The following is a 27,031-nucleotide window of genomic DNA, read 5'->3' as shown; positions in this document are numbered from 1 at the left end:
CGCTGGCAGATGACGTTCACCGGGCATTCGCCATACCCACACCCTGCCATCGGATCGCCACAATGTGTACAGTGATTCGTCCGCACAACGTTTTTCCACTGCTCAATCGTCCAACGTTTACGCTCCTTACAACAAGCGAGAAAAAAGGACAGAGCTCAAAATTTCATGTGATGTGTACTGTTGGTAAATGATGTCCTACTGGCACCAAATTTCACGACAATTCTGCCAACGCCACCAAGGACGTGTCACGCCATCGGGAAGGACGTCAAAGCCCCTGTTACTCACATTTCACTCCTTTTTTTCACGCCTCTGGAACAGAGGTCAAAACGGCGACAAGTACGGATGAAATCAAGCAGTGTTCTTATGAGGGACCGAAGAAAAGATTTCGGACACACCGCCGTTCAGAAGCGACCCGAAGAGGCCTCAGTCAGTTACATTGGGGATGCAAATGAAACCACTGAATCCCTTGGGATGTTGATTCCCATACATCTCGCTGTCGAAAACGACAGTTTGCAATGCGATGAGCAACAGGAGAACGTTCTTGAAGATTTTTGATACTGCTGACACTTCCCTGACGCTTCAACCCTTCTCTAAGAAATCTAGCAGCCCATTGAACGTGACAGCACCCATTTGGACAGCAATGCGTCCTCCATATTTGATCTGGTGTACAGGTTGGAACCACTAGGGACCGTTCAAAAGCGTTCAACGAAATCTGAACACGATCCGAAGCTTATGCTTTTTCGGTGTCCCTGTTTCACCCCCTCCTGTTGCGTGATCATTTAGGGAGCGACATTAACAAACACGTGAATAAAACGGCAAAAGGCACCTCTAAGATCCCCGGTTCACCACGACCACCATCGTATCTGTCCACAATTATTGTGAATCTTAAAATTGTGCCTTTGCAGACAACAACTACGAGTTAGTCCCAGGCGCCTGCAGGCAGACAACTGGCATCAGAGGTGTGCCAAATGGTTGCCCAACTGCAAGAGCCTAGGGCTGCTTCGCTGCTTTTCTCAGTAAAGATAAATTTTTAAATTTGTCAATAAATGTAGACAAGTCCACCGAGGCTTTTCCCGAACCGGGGGGGAGGGGGGTGGCGCTTAGAGGAACCATTTGCTCTTTTATTACGCATGTGTCAATGTCGCCCCCCTCGCCTCTTTATGATCACGTCACAGGATGGCATGAAACAGGAACCCCGAAAAAGTGTAACAACCTTTTGTTGCTTCGGATGACGTTCAAATTTCGTAGAATGGTTTTGAACGGCCCCTGATGGTTCCACCCTGTGTGGTGGAAATTGTGGTCGTACTGCACTCGAAATGGATAATATCACGTTCAAAGGTGTTAACAGCCCACGATGTCCTTATGGAAGAGTTGAAGCGTCAATGAGATGTCAGCAGTATCAAAGATTGTCAGAAACATCTTTCTGCTGCTCATCGCACTGCAAACTATCGTTTTCGACAGCGAAATGTGTTGAAATTGACGTCCCAAGGAAAAGGAGTGGTTTCACTGACACTTGATGCAATTCCCTGACACCTTTCGTGGCGGTTTTCAGAGGCAGTGTGCCTGAAATGTTTTTCTCGGGCACTTGTACGAAAATCGTGTTATTTCAACGAAGAGCGTCGCCGTTCTGACCTCCATCGCAGGTTCCTAGGAAGAATGGGGTGAAAAATCTGTAATAGGGGCTGTGACGACGTTCCCATTGTGCGACAAGTCCACGGTTGCGTTGAGCAGAATTGTGGTGAAATATGGGCCCAATGTGATATCATTACACGCCACATCTTCTGAGCTCTGGAGTTTTTTCCACATGTGTTGACGCCTTGTTATTTGAAGCGCCGTCGAACCCGAGGGTGACGTCGCAGGGTGGAGGCACCTTTGAGCCAAATTTCAAACTTAGCCATCGTAATGAGAAACAATAACGGGGTTTCGAAAAAGTTATCTTTTAATTCTGTTGCGCAGTGTATTACATTAGCTGAAATCCACTTACACAATTCCATAGTGATATTTTGCCAAGTAATGGTCGACTTGGTGTTCAGTTCATCTCGACATGCTCTTTTCCGCCCCTTTTATTTTAACAAATCGTACCAAAACGACATATTTGTCATTGCTCTTCCATGCGCCGGCGGCTATTTTTTTCCGTCGCTCTTTGGATGTAATACAAAAACCACCCCGCACAGTACATTGGCTTCAGAGCTATGAAATCAACATCGAAAAATAATTTTAACTGTTAAAACTGACTTCGCACGGAACCTGGATTCGATGCCCGCTACTGAAAATACTTTTGATCGATGAATAAGTGAATCAAGGTCTGATAAAAGGTGGGGAGAGCTACTCTGAAGGACGCGTAGCGCGTCTCGTTTCCAAAAGCAGACACTAACGTCTTGTGGGTGTGATCACAGCCACACCACCGAGTGCTGAGTTCCCTCCCAGTCGTTCGTTTTGAAGCAACAGCTGTAGATTAAACGGCATGCGACAGGGCAGTAATGTCTCCTGTAGACAATTTATCACATAGTTAGATGTGCAGACTGCTCGAAGCGCTATACGTTTGCTATGCGTTTTCTGTTGTGGTCTTCAGACCTGGGAACCCTTAACTTCCAGTATAAGATGCAGTTTTAACACTTGAGTTTGCTTTCATATTTCTTCCATGGTTTTATGTTTAGTCGTTACGTATGGCTGCCATTACTTGTAGCAAAGTTAGTGGAATCAATTGCTTTCACCTAAGTAGCGGTTTTGTTATATTTCATTTTAACGCGTTTTTATTGGATCACTTTGTCTCTTTGTTCGGCACAAATGTTGCAATTTATTTAACACTAACTGCCAGGTGAGGTAGAGACCTGAAACTTTCATCACTGTTCAGAACTGGATGACAGTGCAACATTAAGTCGCTTTCGTGTCGAGTGTGCAGCAGAGAATACCTCGTTTTTCTGCCTGTTTGTCTGTTTGTAACAAATTTTACAACTGATTTCAAACTACTTTCCCGATAAACTAGATACCTGAAAGTTACAATGTAACTAATAACTGGTTGACAATGCAATGCTAACTCGTTTTCTTGTCTACTGTGTAGCGGAGGGTACTTCGTTTAGCAGTCAGTATGTCTGTGTGCTTGATGCAAATATTGAGACTGATTTTAACCCAGCTTTCCGGAGAGCTGCAGATTTTAAGCTTCCATCATAGATGGGAAATGGATGACAGTGCAGTAGTTATGCGCTTCCCTGTCTGGTGTGTGACGCAGGGTATTCTCTGTGCCACTGCTATTTCCCCATTTTCGTGTGCCATTGCGCCAGCCGCGAATGTTTCGCTGTAAGAACGACTGTGGGTAAATTTCCGAGTGAAATCGATTGCCTCTGATTTTCATTTTCACTGCCTTTTCGCGGGAAACATATAGGAAGCACTCAGGTCAAGATAAACTGGAATAAACCTAAAATTTATCAAATGTTTCTGTTGAATAATCTCTCCAATGTATTTGAAATAGATTGAGAAACTGTACAGATTGAAGACTAAAATGCAGAAAATTATGCAAACACAAAAATTAAATATAACACGTTTTTAAAACGAACTAAAAACCATAAATTAATTTTTCATAGCCCCATAAAGATTCCTAACCACATACGGATAGTCCTGAATATTCAGCTTGCGAATTTTTAATAGACGTGACAATACTTGTAAAATTTAAAACGAAAAAGGTGGAGTACATGCAAGACAATAGCAGGAAGTGTAGAGTACAGTTACCATTCATATCATTTGGAGTGCAACAAATTATGGGTGACTTATGTTAACTACTCATGCATCAGTTATCTACTGCGTGCGCCCCTCGTTCCTGGTTTTAAATGTCAGAAGTATTTTCATACATATTAAAAATTCACAAGCACAAATTTTCAGGGCTATCGGTATGTGTGTAGGCATCTGTGTGGGGCTAGGCATAATTATTTTAGTTTTTATTCTGTTTTAAAACCGTGTTACGTTAAAAAGTTCTATATTTAAATAATTATTTTAGTCTATTGATTTTTTTAACTATCGCAGCAGTTTAGTCCTGAAGATAGTGTGGCCCACGTAGAGCGAGCCGGTACTCGCCGTTGTTGGCCAGGTTTCTGATATGCGTTTTCGCAGAGCTAGTAATCTGTTGCTAGAATTTACTTGCACTTTCTCTATGTAGTTCCTTCAGTCGCGGTTCATCAGCCCGCAAGTGCAGTTCTCGTGACGTGTAGTCCAGAGGAGAGTGTACAACCCGTTCCGGAGTCGCAGCCGTCGGATGTTGGTCTCGGCAGCATTGTCCCAAGCAACTGCTACATACATGATGAGTGCTCGTTTAGGCACTTGTAGATAACAAGACAGGCGAGAGTGGGCAGCGCAGAGTGTGGGTTGAGCACTGGAGTTAGGTCCCTGAGACGTCAAACGACCCTGCCACTTACGTCTTTTATGTGTTGGTCTTTAGCGCCTGACCAGCCAGACATCACAGTGTTGGACAGATATTGTCCAGTTTACGGCTGTTACCCTGTCGATGCTGGGCAACACAGCTGCCGGTACCACCCTCTTTGTAATAATGATTACCTTCGTCTTGTCTACGTTGAAAGCGAACCGCCTTTTTGTCACCCAGTCACCGTATCGATTTAAAGCCACCTCTCTCGATAACACCACCTTGTTCACACATTGAGACGTGCCCTCTCACCCCTGCCTCGGAGTCTTTATAACGTTGGGTGAAGTCCAATTCGCAGCATTATCAGACTACACTCAATCTGAAGCCGCCCTGATACGGGACGTGAAAACCCACATGGACGAGGAGCTAGAGACCTCACGGCGTGGAATTCCACATTCCACTACGTGCGGAGCGTTTAGTGAAAGAATTTGGCATGAAAGATCTTTTCCTCGTGGAAAGGAAAGCGGCCAGGAGATGCAGAATATAGAAGCCGCAATACTGTTGGTGTTAAACATCACTGCTGTGTTTTATTTCTAGTACAGTACGTGGTACGAATATAAGCTGTTTCAAAACATCAGCAAATTGAGGATCTCTCAAAAACGCTTACTTTTAGCTACTATGTTTTGTAAAAAAATGAAGGATACTACCTATATTCTAGTAGATAAAGGCTTCCTATAGTTAATGTTTTTAGTACCATAACTTGGGTGCTACGAAAGTGTACTATTTAAGTCCTATGGCATAGTGATGATCTTTCAAAAGCGACGCGTCTTTTTGTTATAATTTTCAATTAAATATCAAATAATGCCATTTGTAGATACCTTCTTTAGACAGTGTGTGCGATATGGAAGCATGACAGCTATGGTGAAGCTGTAGTGTGGTTAATAGCGTCGTGATCTCTAGAGTTACGAAGTGAGAAGCAACAGGTTCGCGTCTACTCCATCCAGTCTTCTTTCATCTTTCCTTTCCTAAAAGATTCTGGGTTTCTCCGTTCATTTAACGGAAATATTTTCTCTAACGTCGATCTTATTTATTATAAATAATGGCCTATGACTGGATTGTTTCCTCAGTAGCCAGAAATCTTAATGTGACCACCCGTCTATGTCAAAGTAAACATACGTTACACATTGGAAGTTTTTGTAATTATGTAACTTTTTGTAAAATATATATCCATATATCTCTGTGTTTATGGACTGTCTGAAGTTTGTATCTTTCCAGTAAAGATCTTTTTCAGTGATGATGAGCAGCTTCGAAAAATGCCCCCTCTTCCAATCGAATCAAATTAAGAAACGAATGTCGATCCTGAAATCTATGTGATATTATGCATGCGCAAAGTGACATCAGTCGCTATACCTTAGCAACATTCAATTTAATACCGAGAGCTGGATGGAAATTCAATTGAGTTAACGAATAGTTTCTGCTAGTGTTTATCTCAGTTCGTTGTACAGTACTATGTAGTATTACTCTACCAGTAAGTTGAAGCCATAGACGAGACCAGAATCTTCGCATTTTCTCCACTCTTCCTCGAAAACCTCTAACATAGTTAACGCAGCTATGTTACGCACTTGCATTTTCTTAAAGAAACCGTGTCGTTCGCGAATCAAATAAAGCCGACAACGGCCACTGGAGAGCGCTGAGAGCGCAAATCACGTTACCCAACTCGTCCCGTGTGCCGCAGGCGCTGTTTCTCGTGAGGGCGGACGTCCTGTCCGCTCAGACGACAACGTTAGCTGCCTCGTTTCGTTTGAGCACGGCTTTAACAACGAGCGACGCGTGAGAATCATGCTTCGTATTGCTCCGCAGTTTTATTCAGAAACGTTTATTGGTGTTGTTGTGGTCTTCAGCCCTGAGACTGGTTTGATGCAGCTCTCCATGCTACTCTATCCTGTGCAAGCTCCTTCATCTCCCAGTACCTACTGCAACCTACATCCTTCCGAATCTGCTTAGTGTATTCATCTCTTGGTCTCCCTCTACGATTTTTACCCTCCACACTGCCCTCCAATGCTAAATTTGTGATCCTTTGATGCTTCAGAACAAGTCCTACCAACCGATCCCTTCTTCTAGTCAAGTTGTGCCACAAACTTCTCTTCTCCCCAATCCTATTCAATACCTCCTCATTAGTTACGTGATCCACCCACCTGATCTTCAACATTCTTTTGTAGCATCACATTTCGAAAGCTTCTATTCTCTTCTCGTCCAAACTATTTATCGTCCATGTTTCACTTCGATACATGGCTACACTCCATACAAATACTTTCAGAAACGTCTTCCTGACACTTAAATCAACACTAGATGTTAACAAATTTTTCTTCTTCAGAAACGCTTTCCTTGCCATTGCCAGTCTACATTTTATGTCCTCTCTACTTCGACCATCATCAGTTATTTTGCTCCCCAAATAGCAAAACCCCTTTACTACTTTAAGTGTCTCATTTCCTAATCTAATTCCCTCAGCATCACCCGACTTAATTTGACTACATTCCATTATCCTCGTTTTGCTTTTGTTGATGTTCATCTTATAGCCTCCCTTCAAGACACTGTCCATTCCGTTCAACTGCTCTTCCAAGTCCTTTGCTGTCTCTGACAGAATTACAATGTCATCGGCGAACCTCAAAGTTTTTATTTCTTCTCCATGGATTTTAATTCCTACTCCGAATTTTTCTTTTGTTTCCTTTACTGCTTGCTCAATACACAGATTGAATAACATCGGGGATAGGCTACAACCCTGTCTCACTCCCTTCCCAACCACTGCTTCCCTTTCATGCCCCTCGACTCTTGTAACTGTCATCTGGTTTCTGTACAAATTGTAAATAGCCTTTCGTTCCCTGTATTTTACCCGTACCACCTTCAGAACTTGAGAGTATTCCAGTCAACATTTTCAAAAGCTTTCTCTAAGTCTTCAAATGCTAGAAACATAGGTTTGCCTTTCCTTAATATTTCTTCTAAGATAAGTCGTAGGGTCAGTATTGCCTCACGTTTTCCAACATTTCTACGGAATCCAAACTGATTTTCCCCGAGGTTGGCTTCTACCAGTTTTTCCATTCGTCTGTAAAGAATTCGCGTTAGTATTTTGCAGCTGTGACTTATTAAACTGATAGTTTGGTAATTTTCACATCTGTGAACACCTGCTTCTTGAAGTCTGAGGGAATTTCACCTGTCTCATTCATCTTGCTGACTAGATGGTAGAGTTTTGTCAGGACTGGCTCTCCCAAGGCTGTTAGTAGTTCTAATGGACTCAGGTCTTTCAGTGCTCTGTCAAACTCTTCAAGCAGTATCATATCTCCCATTTCATCTTCATTACATCCTCTTCCATTTCCATAATATTGTCCTCAAGTACATCGCCCTTGTATAGATCCTCTATATACACCTTCCACCTTCCTGCTTCCCCTTCTTTGCTTAGAACTGGGTTTCCATCTGAGCTCTTGATATTCATACAAGTGGCTCTCTTTTCTCCAAAGGTCTCTCTAATTTTCCTGTAGGCAGTATCTATCTTACCCCTAGTGAGATAAGCCTCTACATCCTTACATTTGTCCTCTAGCCATCCCTGCTTAGCCATTTTGCACTTCCTGTCGATCTCATTTTTGAGACGTTTGTATTCCTTTCTGCGTGCTTCATCTACTGCATTTTTATATTTTCTCCTTTCATCAATTAAATTCAATATTTCTTCTGTTACCCAAGGATTTCTAGTAGCCCTCATCTTTTTACCTACTTGATCCTCTGCTGCCTTCACTACTTCATCCCTCAGAGCTACCCATTCTTTTTCTACTGTATTTGTTTCCCCCATTCCTGTCCATTGTTCCCTTATGCTCTCCCGAATTAATTCTGAGCGCTGCTACATATATACTATCTGTCTAATTGCGGGGTCGCTATCCTGCATTTAACCGTCGAGATGGAGTTAAAACCGTTACTGCCCATCTACACTACCAAACGGCTAAAACGGTCATCCAATTCCAGTTCCAGGTTGCCTATCTAACGATTTCCAAGGGCAATAAAACATTTTCAGTATTTCGTATAGTTACTGACCAAATTTAAAAATTCTAAGTATTATCATAATCGGCATATTGAGAAGAATAATCTTATGTTAAAAGTTAAATACAGTAACTCATGTATCGAAGTTAGAAACCGTGTATATGTATTGAGGTAGCGTAAATTAGCCAAGCGTTATTCCTCTGGTATCTGAGAACGAGAGCACTCAGCGACTTGCAAACCTTTCCAAACTTTTCCTCGCTGTCATCTCCCACAAAATGGCGGAAGGAAACTAAACTCTCGCTTACTACCTTTCCACTGTTTATGCAGTGGAACACGGGCGGGCAACCCGCGGCCCGCAGGCGAGGCGAGGCGCGGCACGCGATTATTTTCAATTCGGCCCCTCATGCGCCTTGTCACGGTTCGCACGGCTCCCCCAGTCGGAGGTTCGACTCCTCCCTTGGGCATGGATGTGTGTGTTGTCCTCCGCGTAAGTTAGTTGAAGTCAGATTAAGTAGTGTGTAAGCTTAGGGACTGATGATCTCAGCAGTTTGGTCCCGTAAGACCTTACCACAGATTTCCAATCTTTTCGGCCCCTGAAAGAAAGAAAGACCACAAGGCGCTCGCGTTATTTTCCACCGGTGACACATCTTAGCATATTCACCATTCTGTTGTTCTCATTTTTCTACTTTGAATTGCGTACAAATATATGTCAAGTTTCATCGATTTATAATTTTTAACTTTTTACAATTAAGAAAAAAATTATGGCTAATTTACTTCCTGTTACAGAAACAAATCATGCCCGCGCGATCAATCAAAAATATTTTTGGACAAAATACCGGGTGATCAAAAAGTCAGTATAAATTTGAAAACTTAATAACCCACGGAATAACGCAGATAGAGAGGTAAAAATTGACACATATGCTTGGAATGACATGGGGTTTTACTAGAAAAAGAAAAAAAAAACAAAGTTCACAAAATGACCGACAGATAGCGCTGGACAGCAAAACGTCAGTGACTGCGCGTGACAATCTTGTATAAAAGGAGCTGTAATGAGAGAGAGACTCGGATGCGCCAGCATTCGCAGCATGTTGACGTTACCTGAGAAGGCGCTTTTAGTGAAGCTGTATTATCAGAATGGGGAATGTGCTAGTTCAGCGTTACGACTCTATCGCCATAGGAAGGGGATTCGAACGGGTCCGTTGACAAATGCAGCTGTGGCGAGAATGATTTCGAAGTTCGAAGCACGGGTTGTCTAGACGATAGACCCCGTACTGGCCGACCGGGCACAAGGCGTAACGCTGCTGACAAGGGGAGGCCGCCAATTGTGAAATTCAGATTCGATTCATACTGCGCATAATAAAAGCTCATGGCCAGATGTGTAATGTGGCAAAGCACCAAGATGCACTTCTCAGCCGTTGTCGAGAAAATCGACAGTTAAAAGAAACAGTTGCGGTGAAATACTCTCAACGATTAATAATTTTCCACAGCGTCGTGGAAAATTTTTCCTGGCAATCAGTTGCAACAATTATGCATATAATAAGTTGTTGAAAGTCGTTTGTCGTGGAAAAACTGGCGACTTCGAACATCATTATGTTTTCCGCAAACAAAGTTGTATTTCACAAATGTTATTGTCTTCATAATGTTAACCACGTATAGTTAACGGAAGACGTAGAAACGATATTCCGAAACGAATACGTATAACGTAAGTCAAACGTTCGAATTAGAAATGAGACCCCACGAACACAAATTCGCTGTGGCAGGTATGAAATATAAACTCCGTTACTCGCTCGTTACACTTGAAGGACAGATGTTGAATGGGCCGAAACGAGCCGCCGCATAACAGCGTAGTTGCCTGCTAACTTCGAAAGAAAGTAGATGCGGTCCCTAGCGCAACTTATAACATCGTCGAAAATCAGTGCGGACGGGAGAGTTTTGGTACACCCTGTTAAAAAAACGGAAAAATGGAGGCTGTACAATTGGAGAGCGATCCGCCTTCACCAACATGCATAAGCAATTCATTAATAGTTTATATATATATATATATATATATATATATATATATATATATATATATATATATATATATTTGAATTACAAAAAACTAACAATAAAAAAATGCATGGCGCGAGATTCGATCCGGCGACCTTCGGATTACGAACCCGAGCGCTTACCGCTGCGCCACGACGCTGTAGAAAACTGTTAATCGTAGAGAGTATTTCAGCGCAACGGTTTCTTTTAATTGTCGATTTTCTCGACAACGGCTGAGAAGTGCATCTTGGTGCTTTGCCACATTACACCTCTGGCCATGAGCTTTTATTATGCGCAGTATGAATCGAATCTGAATTTCACAATTGGCGGCCTCCCCTTGTGAGACAGTTCAGGAAGAAATGGAGACTGTAGCGGGTTCGTCTATGCACGGGGAAGTCAGCGCTCGTGCAGTAGCACGTCGCACCGGCATTCCATACACTACTGTTTGGTTGGCACTTCGGCGTACCCTCCGATACTATCCGTACAAAATCCATCGGCATCATGAACTGTTACCTGGCGATTTAGTGAAGCGGAGGGCATTTGCGGTGTGGGCGTTTCAAAAGATGGCGGAAGATGACGATTGGTTGAGTAACGTGTTGTGGGCCGACGAAGATCATTTTACGCTACGATGGTCTGTCAACGTCCACAACTGCAGAATTTGGGCTACCGAAAATCCTAGAAATGTCGTGGAAACTCCATTCCATGACGAGAAAGTCACGGTATGGATTGGATTTACGACATTTACCGTTATCGGGCATTTTTTCTTCGAGGAAATGCGTGATTCTGGTTTTGTAACTGCTACCGTGACGGGTGAGAGGTACGCCGATACGTTACAGAATCGCATCATCCCCAGCCTGGCTGATAAACACCTGCTGGTACGTACGATGTTTATGCTGGATGGCGCTCCACCTCATATTGCTAGACGCGTGAAAGATCTCTTGCGCGCGTCGTTTGGTGATGATCGGGTGCTCAGCCGCCACTTTCGCCATGCTAGGCTTCCTAGGTCCCCGCACCTCAGTCCGTGCGATTATTGGCTTTGGGGTTACCTGAAGTCGCAAGTGTATCGTGATCGACCGACGTCTCTAGGGATGCTGAAAGACAACATCCGACGCCAGTGCCTCATCATAACTCCGGACATGGTGGACATATTGAGCATTTTCTGTAAAGAACATCATCTTTGCTTTGTCTTGCTTTGTAATGCTAACTATTGCTATTCTGATCAGATGAAGCGCCATCTGTTGGACATTTTTTGAACTTTTGTAGTTTTTTGGTTCTAATGAAACCCCCATGTCATTCCAAGCATGTGTGTCAATTTGTACCTATCTATCTACATTATTCCGTGGTTTATTCAGTTTTCAAATTTATACTGACTTTTTGATCACTTTTCAAATTTATACTGACTTTTTGATCACCCGGTATTTAAAAAATGCTTGCTAATACTGTTTCTGAATATTAACACACCAAATTTCCAACACTCTTATGACCCGCCTAAGGCCAAAAATCGCGAAGATACTCATAATTGCTTGTCCACCGTTACTCAAAAAAATTGTTCAAATGGCTCTGAACACTATGGGACTTAACATCTGAGGTCATCAGTCCCCTATAACTTAGAACTACTTAAACCTAACTAACCTAAGGACATCACACACATCCATGCCCGAGGCAGGATTCGAACCTGTGACCGTAGCGGTCGCGCTTTTCAAGACTGAATCGCCTGGAACCGCTCGGCCACATCGGCCGGCGACTGTTACTATGTTAACATTACCAAACAATTCGTGTCCATTAGGGGCGTGTTAGAACACTGCAACCGTTGATAATTAAGATAATTTGTAATAAATTAGCTGCAACCATTTGCTTTTATAGGCATTTATTTTTTCATGATATTTCATGTAGCTTGGCATCCCATCTACAGATATTTACGCTTACTTACGTGTCGTGAACACTGTTTCTGTACTAACGGCGTGGTAGAGTTTTGTAATGGAAATTAAGACAGTTATTGTAAAACATGTTAAGTAAAGAAACAACGTTCACAACACGCAAATAAATATAAACATCTGAAGATGGGCTGAACATCAAATGAATGTACTCTCAGAAACGTGTGTTTTGAGGCACAATTTCTTGGGTATCGTGTCGGGAAAGTGATGCCATTACTATCGGTGCATTACCCCATAAACATTAACGTCACGCTTACTATACTCCTCACTTTATGAGCTAGCAGCGCTGCTGTCGCCTCACGTGACGACCCGGCCCGCTAGCTTGAGTGAGTATGAGAATCAGGCGCGCGGATCGCCAACGGTTGTCCATGCCTGCAGTAGAACTTCAGCATCAGATAGGACGTTTTAATTTATTGCTTCTTTATTAATAACTCTTCTTGCAGCTTAATCAGTTATCGTACGATTTCCTTACCGACTTCTTTTTTTTCCAAAATATTCGAAAATTTAATATACTGAAGAGTAGACGCACACTTCATGTGGATACAATGTACTTAGCATATCTCAGTTTGGATTCCAGAAGGGCTGCTGACTGAGACTTCAGTTTGTATTTCCACTCGTAAAATAATATAACCTAAAATAATAAAATATCGCCATTTGGTATTTTTTGTTATCTTTCCAACGCGTTTGATTGTGTAGATCACGTTACTCTCTTAGGACAACTGAAGTTTTATGAAACTGATGGCTTTACACAGAGCTGGTTTGAATCATACTTAAAATGCAGAATGCAAAAGCTTGCGCTGAATACTTGAAACAATGTTGGAAGGGTGCAAAATTTTCGTTGTAGGTGGAGACCAGTTGCTGACCCAGCCCATCAAAAGATTTAATAAAACTGGCAAAGTTTGACAAACATAAACATAAATACATACATAGGCATTTGTTCCGCTCAGTAAAATCAGAATTTATCGATTGGCCAGTCGTTTAGAGAGAAACGGAAACTTATCAAGGCCCACGTTGTGACCGGCGTTGCTGAGACGTGCGAGTTCAACCTGCATTATCATACATGAAACAGAAGTACGGTAAAAATGATCAAATGCAAAGCATAATTTACCGATGATTTGCTGAAAGCGACCAATAGAATGAACTGAGGATTTTATTTGATGACAACTTGGTACACGTGTCGCACTCAGAAGCCAGAAATCAATTCAATCGTTCATTTTATACAACCCAATAGAGCGTTAATCAATTAGCAAACACATTCACGTGTTACAGATCTTATTCTTGATGGGGTGTAAAAGGGTCGCTGATGTGAAACACAAAATAAAACAAGCTGATCCTTACCAATTCTTTCTCCGGGCAGAGGACATAACTGTAATAAAAACCGCAGAAATCTAGGCTGCAATACTAATGCCAGAGTTATTGATGACAACTACATAAAAAAGCGCTGTAACAAATTTTCTTAAACTGTTTGATGAAGAGTACAGCTAGCGACTTCCAACAAACTTCGAACTTAATTTACACGTTTCATACACTTTTCGTCGTTTACAGCGAGACAAAATACAGAAAGGAAAATAGTTTCTCACTTTAAAAATGCCTGTTATTAATGTGGAAAATGTCAGCATCAATAACGACGTTTTCATTTATAAGGTACTAGTGGAGAAATCAGGCGTTGCCAAGGTATTCATTTATACGTAGCTCTGCATCTACGCCCCTACCACACAGCGTCTGGCCTTTCGCTTAACGTTGACTTCATATTTCCTGAACTGTGTGTCTCACCATCATACAATTTTTCACTTACATTCAGTGGTATGTATGCATACAGTCTGTTAAATGTCTCGCGAATGTAGTTATTAGTAAAGAAGTAAGAAATTATAAGGTCATGCCTCATGCGGTACTTTACTTGAAGAACAGCAGAAAAGAAGTAACCGTTAAACATTTTTCCTTTCATCGTTTTGTAGGTGTTGTAAGCGAGAAAAAATTTCGAGAAGATTTGAAATTATGTGTAAAGTTTGTTGCAAGTCGCTAAGTGCTCTTATTCTCAATTAAAGTCTGGAAATTCACGCACCTCGGGCTACTACACTTATTTTTGAACCCCACCCCCTTGGTATATATATATATATAAAGAGACATATTCAGTTTTATAATATGTATGGATTATCTCGCTCGTAAAGTAATCGGACGTTGTAAGCTATTCTGTATGTGGCAGTTCAAGTCTTTAAAGAATCTGGGTTAGGTGGAAGTGTGAGGGCGGAAGTTCACTGGCACACCACACACACACACACACACACACACACACACACACACACACACACACACACACACACACACACATCACACTTTATATTTACGCTGAAACAAAAGTAATTTATTGTCTTCTATTAGAGCTCGCCTGGTCCGCCTCGATGGTTTAACACCTCCAGCTAGCTAATGGATCCACACTTTTCCTATAGAGCCCGTGTACGCCCATTAAACAGCAATACCATATACACACATCAAAAAAAGTTTTGCATCACCCTGGTTCCCAGAACTCCTGAAGATAGACTGACTGTGGACACTGTATCAGAGACGCAGTCCCTTTGACTGTTCAGAGAAGTCACTAAACCCTCCCAAAGATGTAAACAACCATGCATGAGCAGCGCCCATTAGACGGAGGGGGTCAGACAGCCGATCAGTTCCAGTCATTCCACCAGGAAGGAAGTACACGGCTCGTGTTGTCTGTAGTTCAACCATACCTAGACGGTCAATACCGTGGTTCGATCGCGTCCGCATTGTTACTTTGTGCCAGGAAGGGCTCTCAACAAGGAAGTGTCCAGTCGCCTCGGAGTGAACTAAAGTGATTTTGTTCAGACATGGAGGAGATACAGAGAGACACGAACTGTCGATGACATGCTCGCTCAGGCCGCCCAAGGGCTAATACTGTAGCGGAAGACCGCTACCTACGGATTATGGCTCGGAGAAATACTGACAGCAACGACACCATGTTGAATTATGCTTTTCGTGCAGCCAGAGGACGTCGTGTTACGACTCAATAGGCTGCATGATGCGCAACGTCACTTCCGACGTCCATGACGAGGTCCATCTTTGCGACCACTACACCATACAGCGCGGTACAGATGGGCCCAACAACACGCCGAATGGACCGCTCAGGATTGGCATCACGTTCTCTTCACCGATGAGTGTCGCATATGCCTTCAACCAGACAATCGTCGGACACGTGTTTGGAGGCAACCTGGTCAGGCTGAACGCCTTAGACGTGTGTGTAAGCTACTGGGTATTAGAGGTACCGGTGTGTACAGAAATCTGTTGTCCTAAATTCTACATTGGCCAAACAGGTAGAGCTTTTGAAACAAGATTCAAGGAACACCTTGATGCCCTACGTCTGAAAAACCTAAGCAAATCTGCTTTTGCCACCCATCTTGCAGAAAACAATCATACAGTTGAGAATATAGAAAACAATCTGCAGATATTACACCTCAAAGACAAAGGTTTCACATTGAATCTCCTATAGGAGATTGAGATTCATACACATAAAAATAGGTTCACTGATCTCATTTTGAATGAACAGACAGAGTCAGTTAACACCCCCTTCCTAAATAACTTTGAAGAAGCTTTCACTTTTTTAAAGTAACTTAAGCCTAATATTCCATCAAAAACATTTAGTATACAGGCCCCAAAAACTGCTTATATGTCATTGAAAAAAATTGCATAATGAAAACATGTGCATTGCATTTTATGTCATATATTAGAATTTATCTCCTACTATTGTAACAACTAATTAGTAACACACAGTAATTCTGTACTACATATAATGTTTGTAATCTTATTTGTATGTAATTTTATTTATTCCGTTTTAGATTAATTTCATACAATAGCAAAGAGATATTTTACTGTACCCATATCGACTATACAGCATCTGTACGTTAACATCGTTATGACTATAAGCTCTTTGCAAATATTGTTCTCGTTTGTAATGTGAAGCTGGGCCACGTTTTGTAAACGTTATTCGTGTGTGCTGCGTGTGTAATTAAGATGATGAGGTTGTAAGTGACGTCCATTGACTGGAATAGCACTCACATAGTGCATATTGAAAAGTGTATTAAGTTTGAGTTCGAAAACATAAACGCACGAATATTTTGTCAGGCAGAACTACACAGCTCGTAAGTACACTAACCTGCAAGTTTACTAATGTTTATAAAAACCATCTCATGAGCAATTAGATCTTGTAAAAGAAGTAAATCTTTCGTAAAAATACCATTACCGATATGACAACAAAAATATTTCTTTCCTTTCCCAGCGCAGCAAACGAATAACACAAACAAAACTAGGTCCAACTAAGAATGCTTGTAATCTGCCATCTGAAGATGGATTTGCAAAGAAAAATCCGAAACCGGTCATGGTCTGAAGATAATAAACCTTTTTAAACCATACATGTGGCTGGTAGCTGTTCTTTATATAAATTATAAACCTTAAGTACAACAGCCACGTTTCTCAACATGTCGACTTTCGACAAAATAGCGTATATAGATAGTCTTTTTTCCCTCGCTCTTTTTGAGAGTGGAATAAGAAAGGAAATGATTAGTAATGGTACGCGATACCCTCTGCTACACATCGTCCGATAGCTTGTGATGTACACATATAGAGGTAGATGTAAATTTATTCTAACTATTAGGACGACAGTCCTTTCATTTATAGGCACACAAACCTCACAGCATAATGTTGTCTCTTTATCGAAAAACAAAAGACGGAACTTCTGCTGCTGATTGTCTCTCATGTCAGTAAAAATCTTCGTATTAGTGTCTAATTTTCTCACTGCACTCACTTGGCGAGACGTATGTGAGATGCTGAAACATGTTTGCCCATAACACGTAGGGGAAGCGGTATAGAGGCCACATCTCAACTGGGCATGGATGTGTGTGATGTCCTTAGATTAGTTAGGTTTAAGTAGTTCTAAGTTCTAGAGGACTGATGACCTCAGCTGTTAAGTCCCATAGTGCTCAGAGCCATTTGAACCATTTTGCACCACATCTCCACATTTGTCCCAGTATCGCTTAACCGACGTAATCTCACGAATCTTCCAATCTTTGATATATAGCACTTGCATCCACCTGATTTTGAGTAAGAGATGTCTCCCGCCAAGCCATAGACCTCCGCTAATTCTCTTGAAATCCCATGATGTTCCCACAGCACTGTTCCTTAAGTTAGAAGGCTGCCTAGTCCCCTATCCATCACTGAGAAGGTAGAGAGTTACCACAACGAGAAAGAAAACACATTAACGTGCAGGAACATATTCACAAAACATGCAGTGTATACGACGATTACCCAAAGAAATTCAGAAACATAACATCTACAATTCATCGATATCTAGTGAGCGTCTACAAATATACCCCTGTACGTTTCCTAATCTCCATTTTCGCATTCCTGTGATTACCACGCTAGAAATACGACAGTGTAATGGTGTCAGAGTCTTCGTTGAGAGCATAGAGTTTTCTGAGAAATACCTCACCTTTCTTTTACAAAAAGAACATACCTACATAATACAAATCTAACAATCTCAGCGCTTACAATTCACTATCCATTGAAACAGTTAAACCGATGCAACAGCCTCACACCTCCGTGATAACATGGTAATATGTTTCATATGGAGTGCGTAGTACATATGGATAGTGGTAGTTACTTATTTGAAAGCAAACCCAGTACTTACACCCTTCTCCAAATATCGTGCATCAGTGACATACCGAGATTCTGTGTAGGCCAGACTGTACACAAACAATTTTCTCACAGATGTTGCTGTACGACAGAGTGCTTTGTCATGCTGTCTCTGAACTTTTCCTCTTCTGTACACAATAGCAAATGCTCAAAAATGTGTTCATACCCTTCCACGCTTTGAGTTCTATTAAGCGCTGTAAAGGGACCACAACCTAGCAACGGGAAAAACACCCAAAGCGTGCACCGCCTTCTCCGTACTTCATTGTCGACACTACACACGACGGCAAATAACATTATCCAGGTATTCAAAATGGTTCAAATGGCTCTGAGCACTATGAGACTTAACTGCTGAGGTCATCAGTCTCATAGAACTTAGAATTACTTAAACCTAACTAACCTAAGGGCATCACACACATCCATGCCCGAGGCAGGATTCGAACCTGCGACCGTCCAGGTATTCGCCAAGCCCAAATCCTTCCATCGGATTACCACAGAGTATAGCGTGATACAGCACTCCAAGTCATTCGCTTTCAGGCACCCACTGTCCACTGGCGTCACTCTTCAGAGCACCTCAAGCGTCGCTTAGCACTGAGCTCAGAAATTTGTGGCTTACCAGGTGCTCGTCCATTGCACTCCATTCTTTTTAATTCCCTGCGCACAGTCATCGTGCCAGCTGCATTGCTGGTAGCCCTCTGAAACCTTGCCTAATATAGTGAGGAAAACCGTTGGCCTTCAAACCAACTTCAAGTCGTCTCAGAATGGATAATACAGATCCTATATGGCCCTTCTCTCCGAAGTAGACCAGAAAGACTCAATAACACTGAGATCTGGCAACTGTCGTGGCCAGAGAAGATGCGACAATTCATCCTCGTGTCCACAAATCCAGTCCTGGACGAAGCGAGCTGTATGAACAGGGAGCTTGCCATCCTGGAACGGAGCGTCACCAGTGGAGAACAAATATTGTAGAATGGGTTGGACCTGATCAGCCAGATGATCAGGCAATCCTTGGCAGTGATGCGACGTTCCAGAATAACCATGAGACCCATGGAATACCGTGACATAGTTGATGACTTCATCATCCAACCCCCTCCCTGCTTCAGTCATGGAACGAAAATTCGAACAGAAGTTGGAGTGTGTAACAAGACTCATCCGGCCATATGGTTCTTTTTTCAATTGGTCCATAGTTCTGGCAGTATAGATTCGGCAGGACCTTCTTCTGTTAAGAGCATTTGCGTCACTGATATGTGGTTTTGGAATTCCAACTCGCCCTGCAATTCGCAATAAGCCTTCTAATTCAGACGATAGCAAGGAAAGGTGTTTGTATCACTCTCACTAACCGCTTTTTCGCAATAAAGAACAGCGGTAATTGTTTATTTCCTATTGTACTTCGACGAAACGTAATTCATAATCATACCAACAGTGTTTGTCGCTATTTTGCGTGATATTTTAAAGTCCTCTGGGAGTTATATTGAGTGATGAGCTGTGTTAGTGTAATGGTTAAAGTGTATGGCTGCTAAGTGAAAGGTTGTGAGATCAAACCTTGATTGGTGCTTAATATTTTCTTTATTTAAAAACAATATCAAAGTGTCTTACTTCATGAATTTTATTCGTTTGAATGTAATTTTTTATATTTCTAGTGGCAACTAAAATCGACCATACGGAAAGTATACGCTATGGACTTTTTTTTTACCCCTGCATACTCTTCGAAATTACGTGCAATGGTTTACTACATCTAATGCTGCACAATAACTGCGTTGAACATCGAAACAAAATGAAGTCATTTATAGGGGGAAGGTACCAGTCAAGAAGATGTGTAAAAATCAAATTTTTGGGCCAAATAGTTTTTGTGAAATCGAATGATAAAGTGCGTCAAAGCAGTCGAAACACCATGTGTCTGCACAGGCGAGCAGTGCAGTGATGACAAAATCACGCACAGCGCGGAATGCGGTGAGCACGTCTCTGTAGCAGCGAAAGGGTTAATGCGGTCGTGGTGGCTTTACTTAATAAATTGCGCGCTCCCCCCTAAACGTAAGTTTGCGAACTATACTATTGCGGTGCTTCTCTTGGCGCGTACAACTGGCAACGCAGCGATCTCCCGCGTCTGGGCGGGCATGCGCGAACCGCCAAGATAAAAGAATTGAACTATAGCTGCGATTACTCCGAGGTGAGATGACGGGCGCTAGGGGGCGCCTTGACCCAATAGGGCAGCACGGGAACTTCGTGATGTAGTTAGCGCGGACGGCATGTGGTAGCGAGTGGACACGGTACCTTAGGTTGGTGAGCTGTTGCTCGTGCTTGGTGAGCCGGATCTGCTGCTCCAGCTCCGAAGCAGCCTCCATCCCCGAGTGCGGGCCCGCCATGACGGCGCTGCTGTAGTTGCGGTGCTTGGTGAACTTGCAGCGGAAGTCGCCCACCGGCCCGCAGTGGAACATGTAGCAGCTGCCCGGCACCTGCCACACAGACAACACACGTGTTATCGCATACACCTGCCCACAGCCAGCAAACACACAATGTCATAAAGCGATTACGGTAAAAACTCAATCCTACTCCCCAAAACAACATATGCGCTTCCTATCAGTTACATCTACATCTACACACATACTCTGCAAGTCACCGTACTGTGTGTGGCGGAGGTTACCTTGTACCACTACTAGACAGTCTCTCTCTCCTATTCCACTCGCAAACAGAGCGAGGGAAAAATGACTGTCTTATGCCTCCACAGGATCCTAATTTCTCTTATCTTCGTGGTCCTTACGTGAATTTTACGTTGGCGGCACTAGAAGCGTTCTGCAACCGGCTTCAAATGCCGGTTCTCTCAATTTTTTCAATAGTATTTCGCGAAAAGAGAGTCATCTTCCCGCCAGGGATTTCCATTTAAGTTCACGAGGTATCTCCGTTAATACTCGAGTGTTGATCCGAACCTACCGATACTAAATCTAGGCCGGCCGGGGTGGCCCATCGGTTCTAGACGCTTCAGTCCGGAACCGCGCGACTGCTACGGTGGCAGGTTCCAATCCTGCCTCGGGCATGGATGTGTGTGATGTCCTTAGGTTAGTTAGGTTTAAGTAGTTCTAGGGGACTGATGACCTCAGATGTTAAGTCCCATAGTGCTCAGAGCCATTTGAGCCACTAAATCTAGCAGCACCGCTTTCAATTGCGTGGCTGTCTTCCTTTAATAGACCTGGAGGAGATCCCAGCACTAGTCAAGAATGGGTCGGACTAGTGTTCTACACGCGGTTAACAGATAAGCTACACTTTCCTACAATTCTGCCAATAAATCTAAGTCTTCGATTCGCCTTCCCTACTGTCGTCTTGTTCTTTCCGTTCCACAACGATTTTCAACATTGCTCTAGATATTTAACCCACGTGACTTTGTAAAGCAGCACACCACTAATACTGTATTCGAAAATTACAGGTTTGTTCTTCCTACCTATCCGCATTAAACTTACGTTTTTCCACATATACACGCCGCGCGGGATTAGCCGAGCGGCTTAAGGCGCTGCAGTCATGGACTGTGCGGCTGGTCCCGGCGGAGGTTCGAGTCCTCCCTCGGGCATGGGTGTGTGTGTGTGTGTGTGTGTGTGTGTGTGTGTGTGTGTGTGTATGTGTGTGTTTTTTTCCTCAGGATAATTTACGTTAAGTAGTGTGTAAGCTTAGGGACTGATGACCTTAGCAGTTGAGTCCCATAAGATTTCACACATATTTGAACAACCACATTTACAGCTAGCTGCCATTCGTCACAACAACCGGAAATTCTATCTACGTCATCCTGTATCCTCCTACAATCACACACCTTTCACACTTTGCCGTACACCGCACTATCATTAACAAACAACCGCAGATTGCTGGTCACCCTGTCTGCCAGATCATTTACGTAGCTACAGAAGGTAACAGCTGTCCTGGACCACTCCTAACGATACCCTTGTTTCTGAAGAACACTCGTCGTCATGGACGATGTACTGGGTTCTATTACTTAAGAAGTCTTCAAGCCACTCAAATATTTGCCAACTTAATTTGTACGTACGGGCCTTCGTTCACAGTCTACAGTGTGGCACGGTGCCAAATGCTGTTTGGAAATCTAGGAATATGGAATCTGCCTGTTGCCCTTCATCTATAGTTCGCAAGATATGATGTGAGAAAAGGGAAATCTGAGATTCACACGAGCGATGCTTTCGAAAACAGAGCTGCTTTGTAGAGAGAAGCCTTTCTGCCTCAAGGAAATTTATTACACTCCAATTCAGAATACGATCACGGAATCTGTACCCTCACACAACGAGAAGTGGAAATAATTAATCCACCTGGAGCATAGTCCAACATTATCGTTTTGGTGGGGGTGTTAAGGTGTGCAGAGGCATTATGTTGCATGGGCATACTTACGTACAAATTTGTTAACAGGATACACTCACTGGTTAACTGTATTGCGTTATTGTACTTGCAAATGTGCGTCTTTTGAGGGGTGCATTCCGTACCGACTTCATTTTAGGGATGACAATGCGCGACCGTATAGGACTGCGCGGTTGGAGCTATTGGAAAGAGAGGGTATTTAGACGAATGGGGAGACCTGCCCTTTCCCCCGACTTGAACCCAGTCGATCACGCGTGGTTTGAGTTGGGACACGTATTACTGCACCGTCACATGCATCAACTACCATTCAGCGGTAATCAATTGCGCTGGTGAGGGAATGTAACGCCCTGCCACAAGAAATACTTACCAAACGTGTGGCCTACACGGAAGCACGCTGCACAGTACACCCTTCTGCAGTAATCACACACCTTAATAAGAGCCATGACTCGCCATTTCTAATGTCCAGGGGATAATCATAAATCTCCGTGACGTCAGTGTAACTAATGTCTGAATAAAAGTGTTATTCCTGTTCGTCTCGCGTATTTCTCTCGGTTACCTTCTGTGTCATACCGTAGGAGTTCTTTCTACGAATGTTCCAAGTTTCATAAAGCTATGTTACCTGGTAGTCAAACGTCATGTGAAAGTTACTTTCGTCCTTAAGATTTGCATAGGAGTGTTTTGTCCGATGAGCTTACGTAGGGAAGAGAGAACGTGGAACTTTACGCCAATACGCTGCCCGGTCCTCTGATAGAGCTCGTAGCGAAACGGAAGTGTTACGCCCTTGCAACGGCCAGACGGCAGTCAGCAGGTATTAGCCCAGATTCAGTACGCCACTTCAGACAGACAGGGAACATAATCCAGGGTGCTAGTTTATAATCCGCTTATCACGAACTGTACGCCATCATTATTTCTCTCCCATCGTGGGCGAATTTCCGCGATCAGCTTTTTCCCTACTCCACAAGTTTAACTGAATTCAAAGTGAAGCACCACGTTGCTCGACTTTATTATTAGGTTGGTGCTTAAGTTGGTAGCATTTTTGTTTTGCATGCTGGTATTCCTGTTGCTATGGGTTATTTATAGTTCACTGCTGCTATATGAGTTCACATATTGTCTTTCGTCTTTTAGTGTTGGTGGAGCTGTGGTCGCTAGAAAATGGAGTGCCAAGTAAAGAAATCGGAACATTTCCAACATATTCTCAAGTAAAGAAATCTGAACATTTCCAACATATTCTTCCGTTTGAGTTCAGGAGTGACCGCAGCAGAAGCAGCCAGAAACATGTGCGAGGTGGACGGAAATAATTTAATTGGGCAGAGCATTGCAAGAAAATGGTTTCCTCGATTTAAGATGGATTGTTTCGACATCTGTCACTCCGTTTTCAGGAAGACTTTCGGGGTTTGTTGAAGATCGTTTAAACTCATTAATCCACAACGATTCCCGTCAGGGTACTCGAGAACTGGCAAATGTGATGGAGTGCCACCATTCAACCCCATTGTACGACATTTGCTAGCAATGGGGAACGTTCAGTCGTCACGTTATATGTACCGCATGCTCTAAGCCAGTGACCGTATGTGCTATGCTTGGTCGTCATCAACTGGATCGTGAACACCACCGATTATTCCTATCCTGTATCTTTATTGGTAACGAGAATTGGTGTCTTTATGCTAACATAAGGGAAAGAAAGAAATGGTTAAACCCAAACAAAGCAGCAACTCTCCGTACGAAGACCTGCGTACGTCTACAAAAGATGTTACGCAACTGGTGGAAAAGCGACGGTGTGGAATACTAACAAGTGAACCTCCCCATCGCATCCCCCTCAGATTTAGTTGTAAGTTGGCACAGTGGATAGGCCTTGAAAAACTGAACACAGAGCAATCGAGAAAACAGGAAGACGTTGTGTGGAACTATGAAAAAATAAGCAAAATATACAAACTGAGTAGTCCATGTGCAAGATAGGCAACATCAAGGAGAATGTGAGTTCAGGAGCGCCGTGGTCCCGTGCTTAGCGTGAGCAGCTGCGGAACGAGAGATACTTGGTTCAAGTCTTCCCTCGAGTGAAAAGTTTACTTTCTTTATTTTCGCAAAGTTATGATATGTCCGTTCGTTCATTGACGTCTCTGTTCACTGTAATATGTTTAGTGTCTGTGTTTTGCGACCGCACCGCAAAACCGTGCGATTAGCAGACGAAAGGACATGCCTCTCGAATGGGAACCGAAAACATTTGAACGCAATTTCATAGGTCAACCGATTCCTCCAAAGGAAAACACGTCTGATATATTCTATAGGACGGCATGTGCATCACATGACAGGAATATGTTGTCGACCCACCTAACTTGTACACTTGGCGAATGGGTAAAAAGATTCTTCTACCTTGCTCGATTTAGATTTTCTTGTGGATGTGATAATCACTCCCAAAAAAGTGATAAAAACATAAGAGCGTCACATAAACTTAAAATAAGAAATTAAACTCTTCACTAGAGGGAGGACTTGAACTAAGGACCTCTCGTTCCGCAGCTGCTCATGCTAACCACGGGACCACGGCGCTCATAGGCTTACATTAACCTTGATGTTGCTTATCTTGCGCATGGTCTGCTCAGTTTGTATATTTTGCTTATTTTTTCATAGTTCCACACAACTTCTTTCTGTTTTCTCGATTGATCTGTGTTCAGTTTTTCAAGGCCTATCCACTGTGCCAACTTATAACTAAATCTGAGGGGGGTGCGATGGGGAGGTTCCCTTGTAAGAATTGCTTCCTCGAGGTGTAACCATCAGTGCTGGCATACGTCTTGCAGACGTAATCCAAGAACAAGGATCAGGAAGAGTGCCTGAAGTGGTTCTACTCTGCGATAAGGGCCCGCCCACATTCTGCTACACTGACAAAAAACGCTATACAGGAGTTGTGATGGGAAGTCACTCGGTACCCTCCCCTCCCCCCCCCCCCCCCCCCTCTTATTCAACTTATCTTGCGCCCTCTAATTTTCATCTTTTCTGCTCTCTAACGAACAACCTTCAAGAAACTTCCTTTCCGAATGAAACTGCGCTCCAAATGTGGCTCGACGAGTCCTTCAGCTCAAAACTACGTGATTTCTGGAGTCGCAGAATCGAGAAGTTACCCCAGCGTAGGCGGACTTTTAAATAGTGAACGAAAACACACATGTATTATTGATGACTGAAGTCTCTGTTACTTGTATCTGTTGCGTTTCGTAAACTTATGCATCAACCCAATGCAATTCCACTCACAGATCACCAGTGTTTGTCAATCAGGTTATTAATTTCGGTCAATGAAGGCAATCTTCAGACGTACAAATATGCGTACAGTGGTAGTTTGATTTGGTTTTGCTTTTTTTTTTTTGCTTTAGGACGCAAAAAACTGGGGTCATACGCGCCCAAGTCAGAACTATGGAACACGAAGACAGAGAGGAATTAAAAAACGACTATACGTCAGTCCCATTGGCATACGAGAAGACAGCTAAAAACAGGCACGTGGAAAAAGGGCTAAAAAAGACACCATACAGAGACGGAGGTCCAACACTAAAAATTAAATGGACTTTGCCATATTGCTTTGGCGGATATAAAGTAAAACGCGGTCGACAGCCCGCGCGTGATTTGCTAAAACGGCCGATAAATCAGACGGCAAACTCAAGCTGGAACGCAAACGGTTAAAAAAATGGGCATTCCATCAGGAAGTGGCGGACAGTTAAAACTTGGGCGCAATGTGTACAAAGTGGTGGGGTAGTGCCACTTCGCAAATGACGACGCCTAAAAAGGCAGTGCCCAACACGCAGCCTAGTTAAAATGATCTCCAGGGGGGGGGGGGGCGAGGTGGGATTTTCCAAGGCACTGGTAGAGGTTTAGTAAGCCGGAGCTTATTCCGGTAAAGGAAAAGTCAGTGGAAAAGCGGAAGGAGTAAAGACGATCAAGACATCGCTGAAGACGCGTGAGACAGGTCCGTGGACAACTGCAATAGATGGCAAAAGGGAGCCGGAGATGCCCTTCGGGAGACAGACCATAATAGGGTTAATGGCGATAGCAAAGAGGACGACGTTCAGGACGGAACCCTGAGGCACACCGTTTTCCTGGATAAAGGTGTCCGACAAGGCAGAACGCACACGCACCTTGAAAACTCGGTCTGTTAAAAAAGCGTTAAGGAAACAGGGCAGGCGGCCACGGAAGCCCCACGTGTAAAGAGTACAGAAGAGACTAGTTCTCCGGCAGGTGTCATAGGCCTTCTCCAAATCGAAAAACACGGGTATAGTCTGGGATTTCCGCAGATAACCATTCATGACATGGGTGGACAAAGAAACGGGCTGATCAACGCCGCGCTCGAGATCCACACTGTGCATTCGTCAGTAAATTGCGAACTCGAGCCACCATACCAGCCGGGCATGAATCATACGTTCCATCACCTTGTAAACGCAGCTGGTAAGAGAGATGGGGCGGTAGCTAGAAGGAAGGTTTCTGTCTTACCGAACTTAGATGTGGGTATGACGGTGGCTTCACGCCAGCGTCCGGGAAATATGCTCTCTGCCCAGATGCGGCTGTACGTGTTAAGCAGAAAGTGCTTGCCTGCAAGAGCAAGGTGCTGCAACATCTGAATGTGGATGGCGTCTGGCCCTGGGGCGGAGGAACGGAGGAACTGAGAGCATGAGCG

The 27,031-nt window shown here is 43.3% G+C and overlaps 1 protein-coding gene across 2 annotated transcripts in view; it reads right to left on the bottom strand.

Annotated features, from left to right (window-relative positions):
- The window catches only part of LOC126416788 (YLP motif-containing protein 1), a 661,447-nt gene that overhangs the window by 608,822 nt on the left and 25,594 nt on the right, over positions 1 to 27,031 (bottom strand). For both annotated transcript variants that reach the window (XM_050084654.1, XM_050084655.1), the window contains exon 2: positions 20,308 to 20,489. In XM_050084654.1, the coding sequence (XP_049940611.1) occupies positions 20,308 to 20,489 (182 nt within the window). The remainder of the gene's footprint in view (positions 1 to 20,307; positions 20,490 to 27,031) is intronic.

This window comes from Schistocerca serialis, chromosome 8, assembly GCF_023864345.2.
Source record: "Schistocerca serialis cubense isolate TAMUIC-IGC-003099 chromosome 8, iqSchSeri2.2, whole genome shotgun sequence".
NCBI classification, from domain to species: Eukaryota; Metazoa; Arthropoda; class Insecta; order Orthoptera; family Acrididae; genus Schistocerca; species Schistocerca serialis.
Note: the sequence above shows the minus strand (reverse complement) of the source record. Positions and strands in the feature narration are given on the sequence as shown.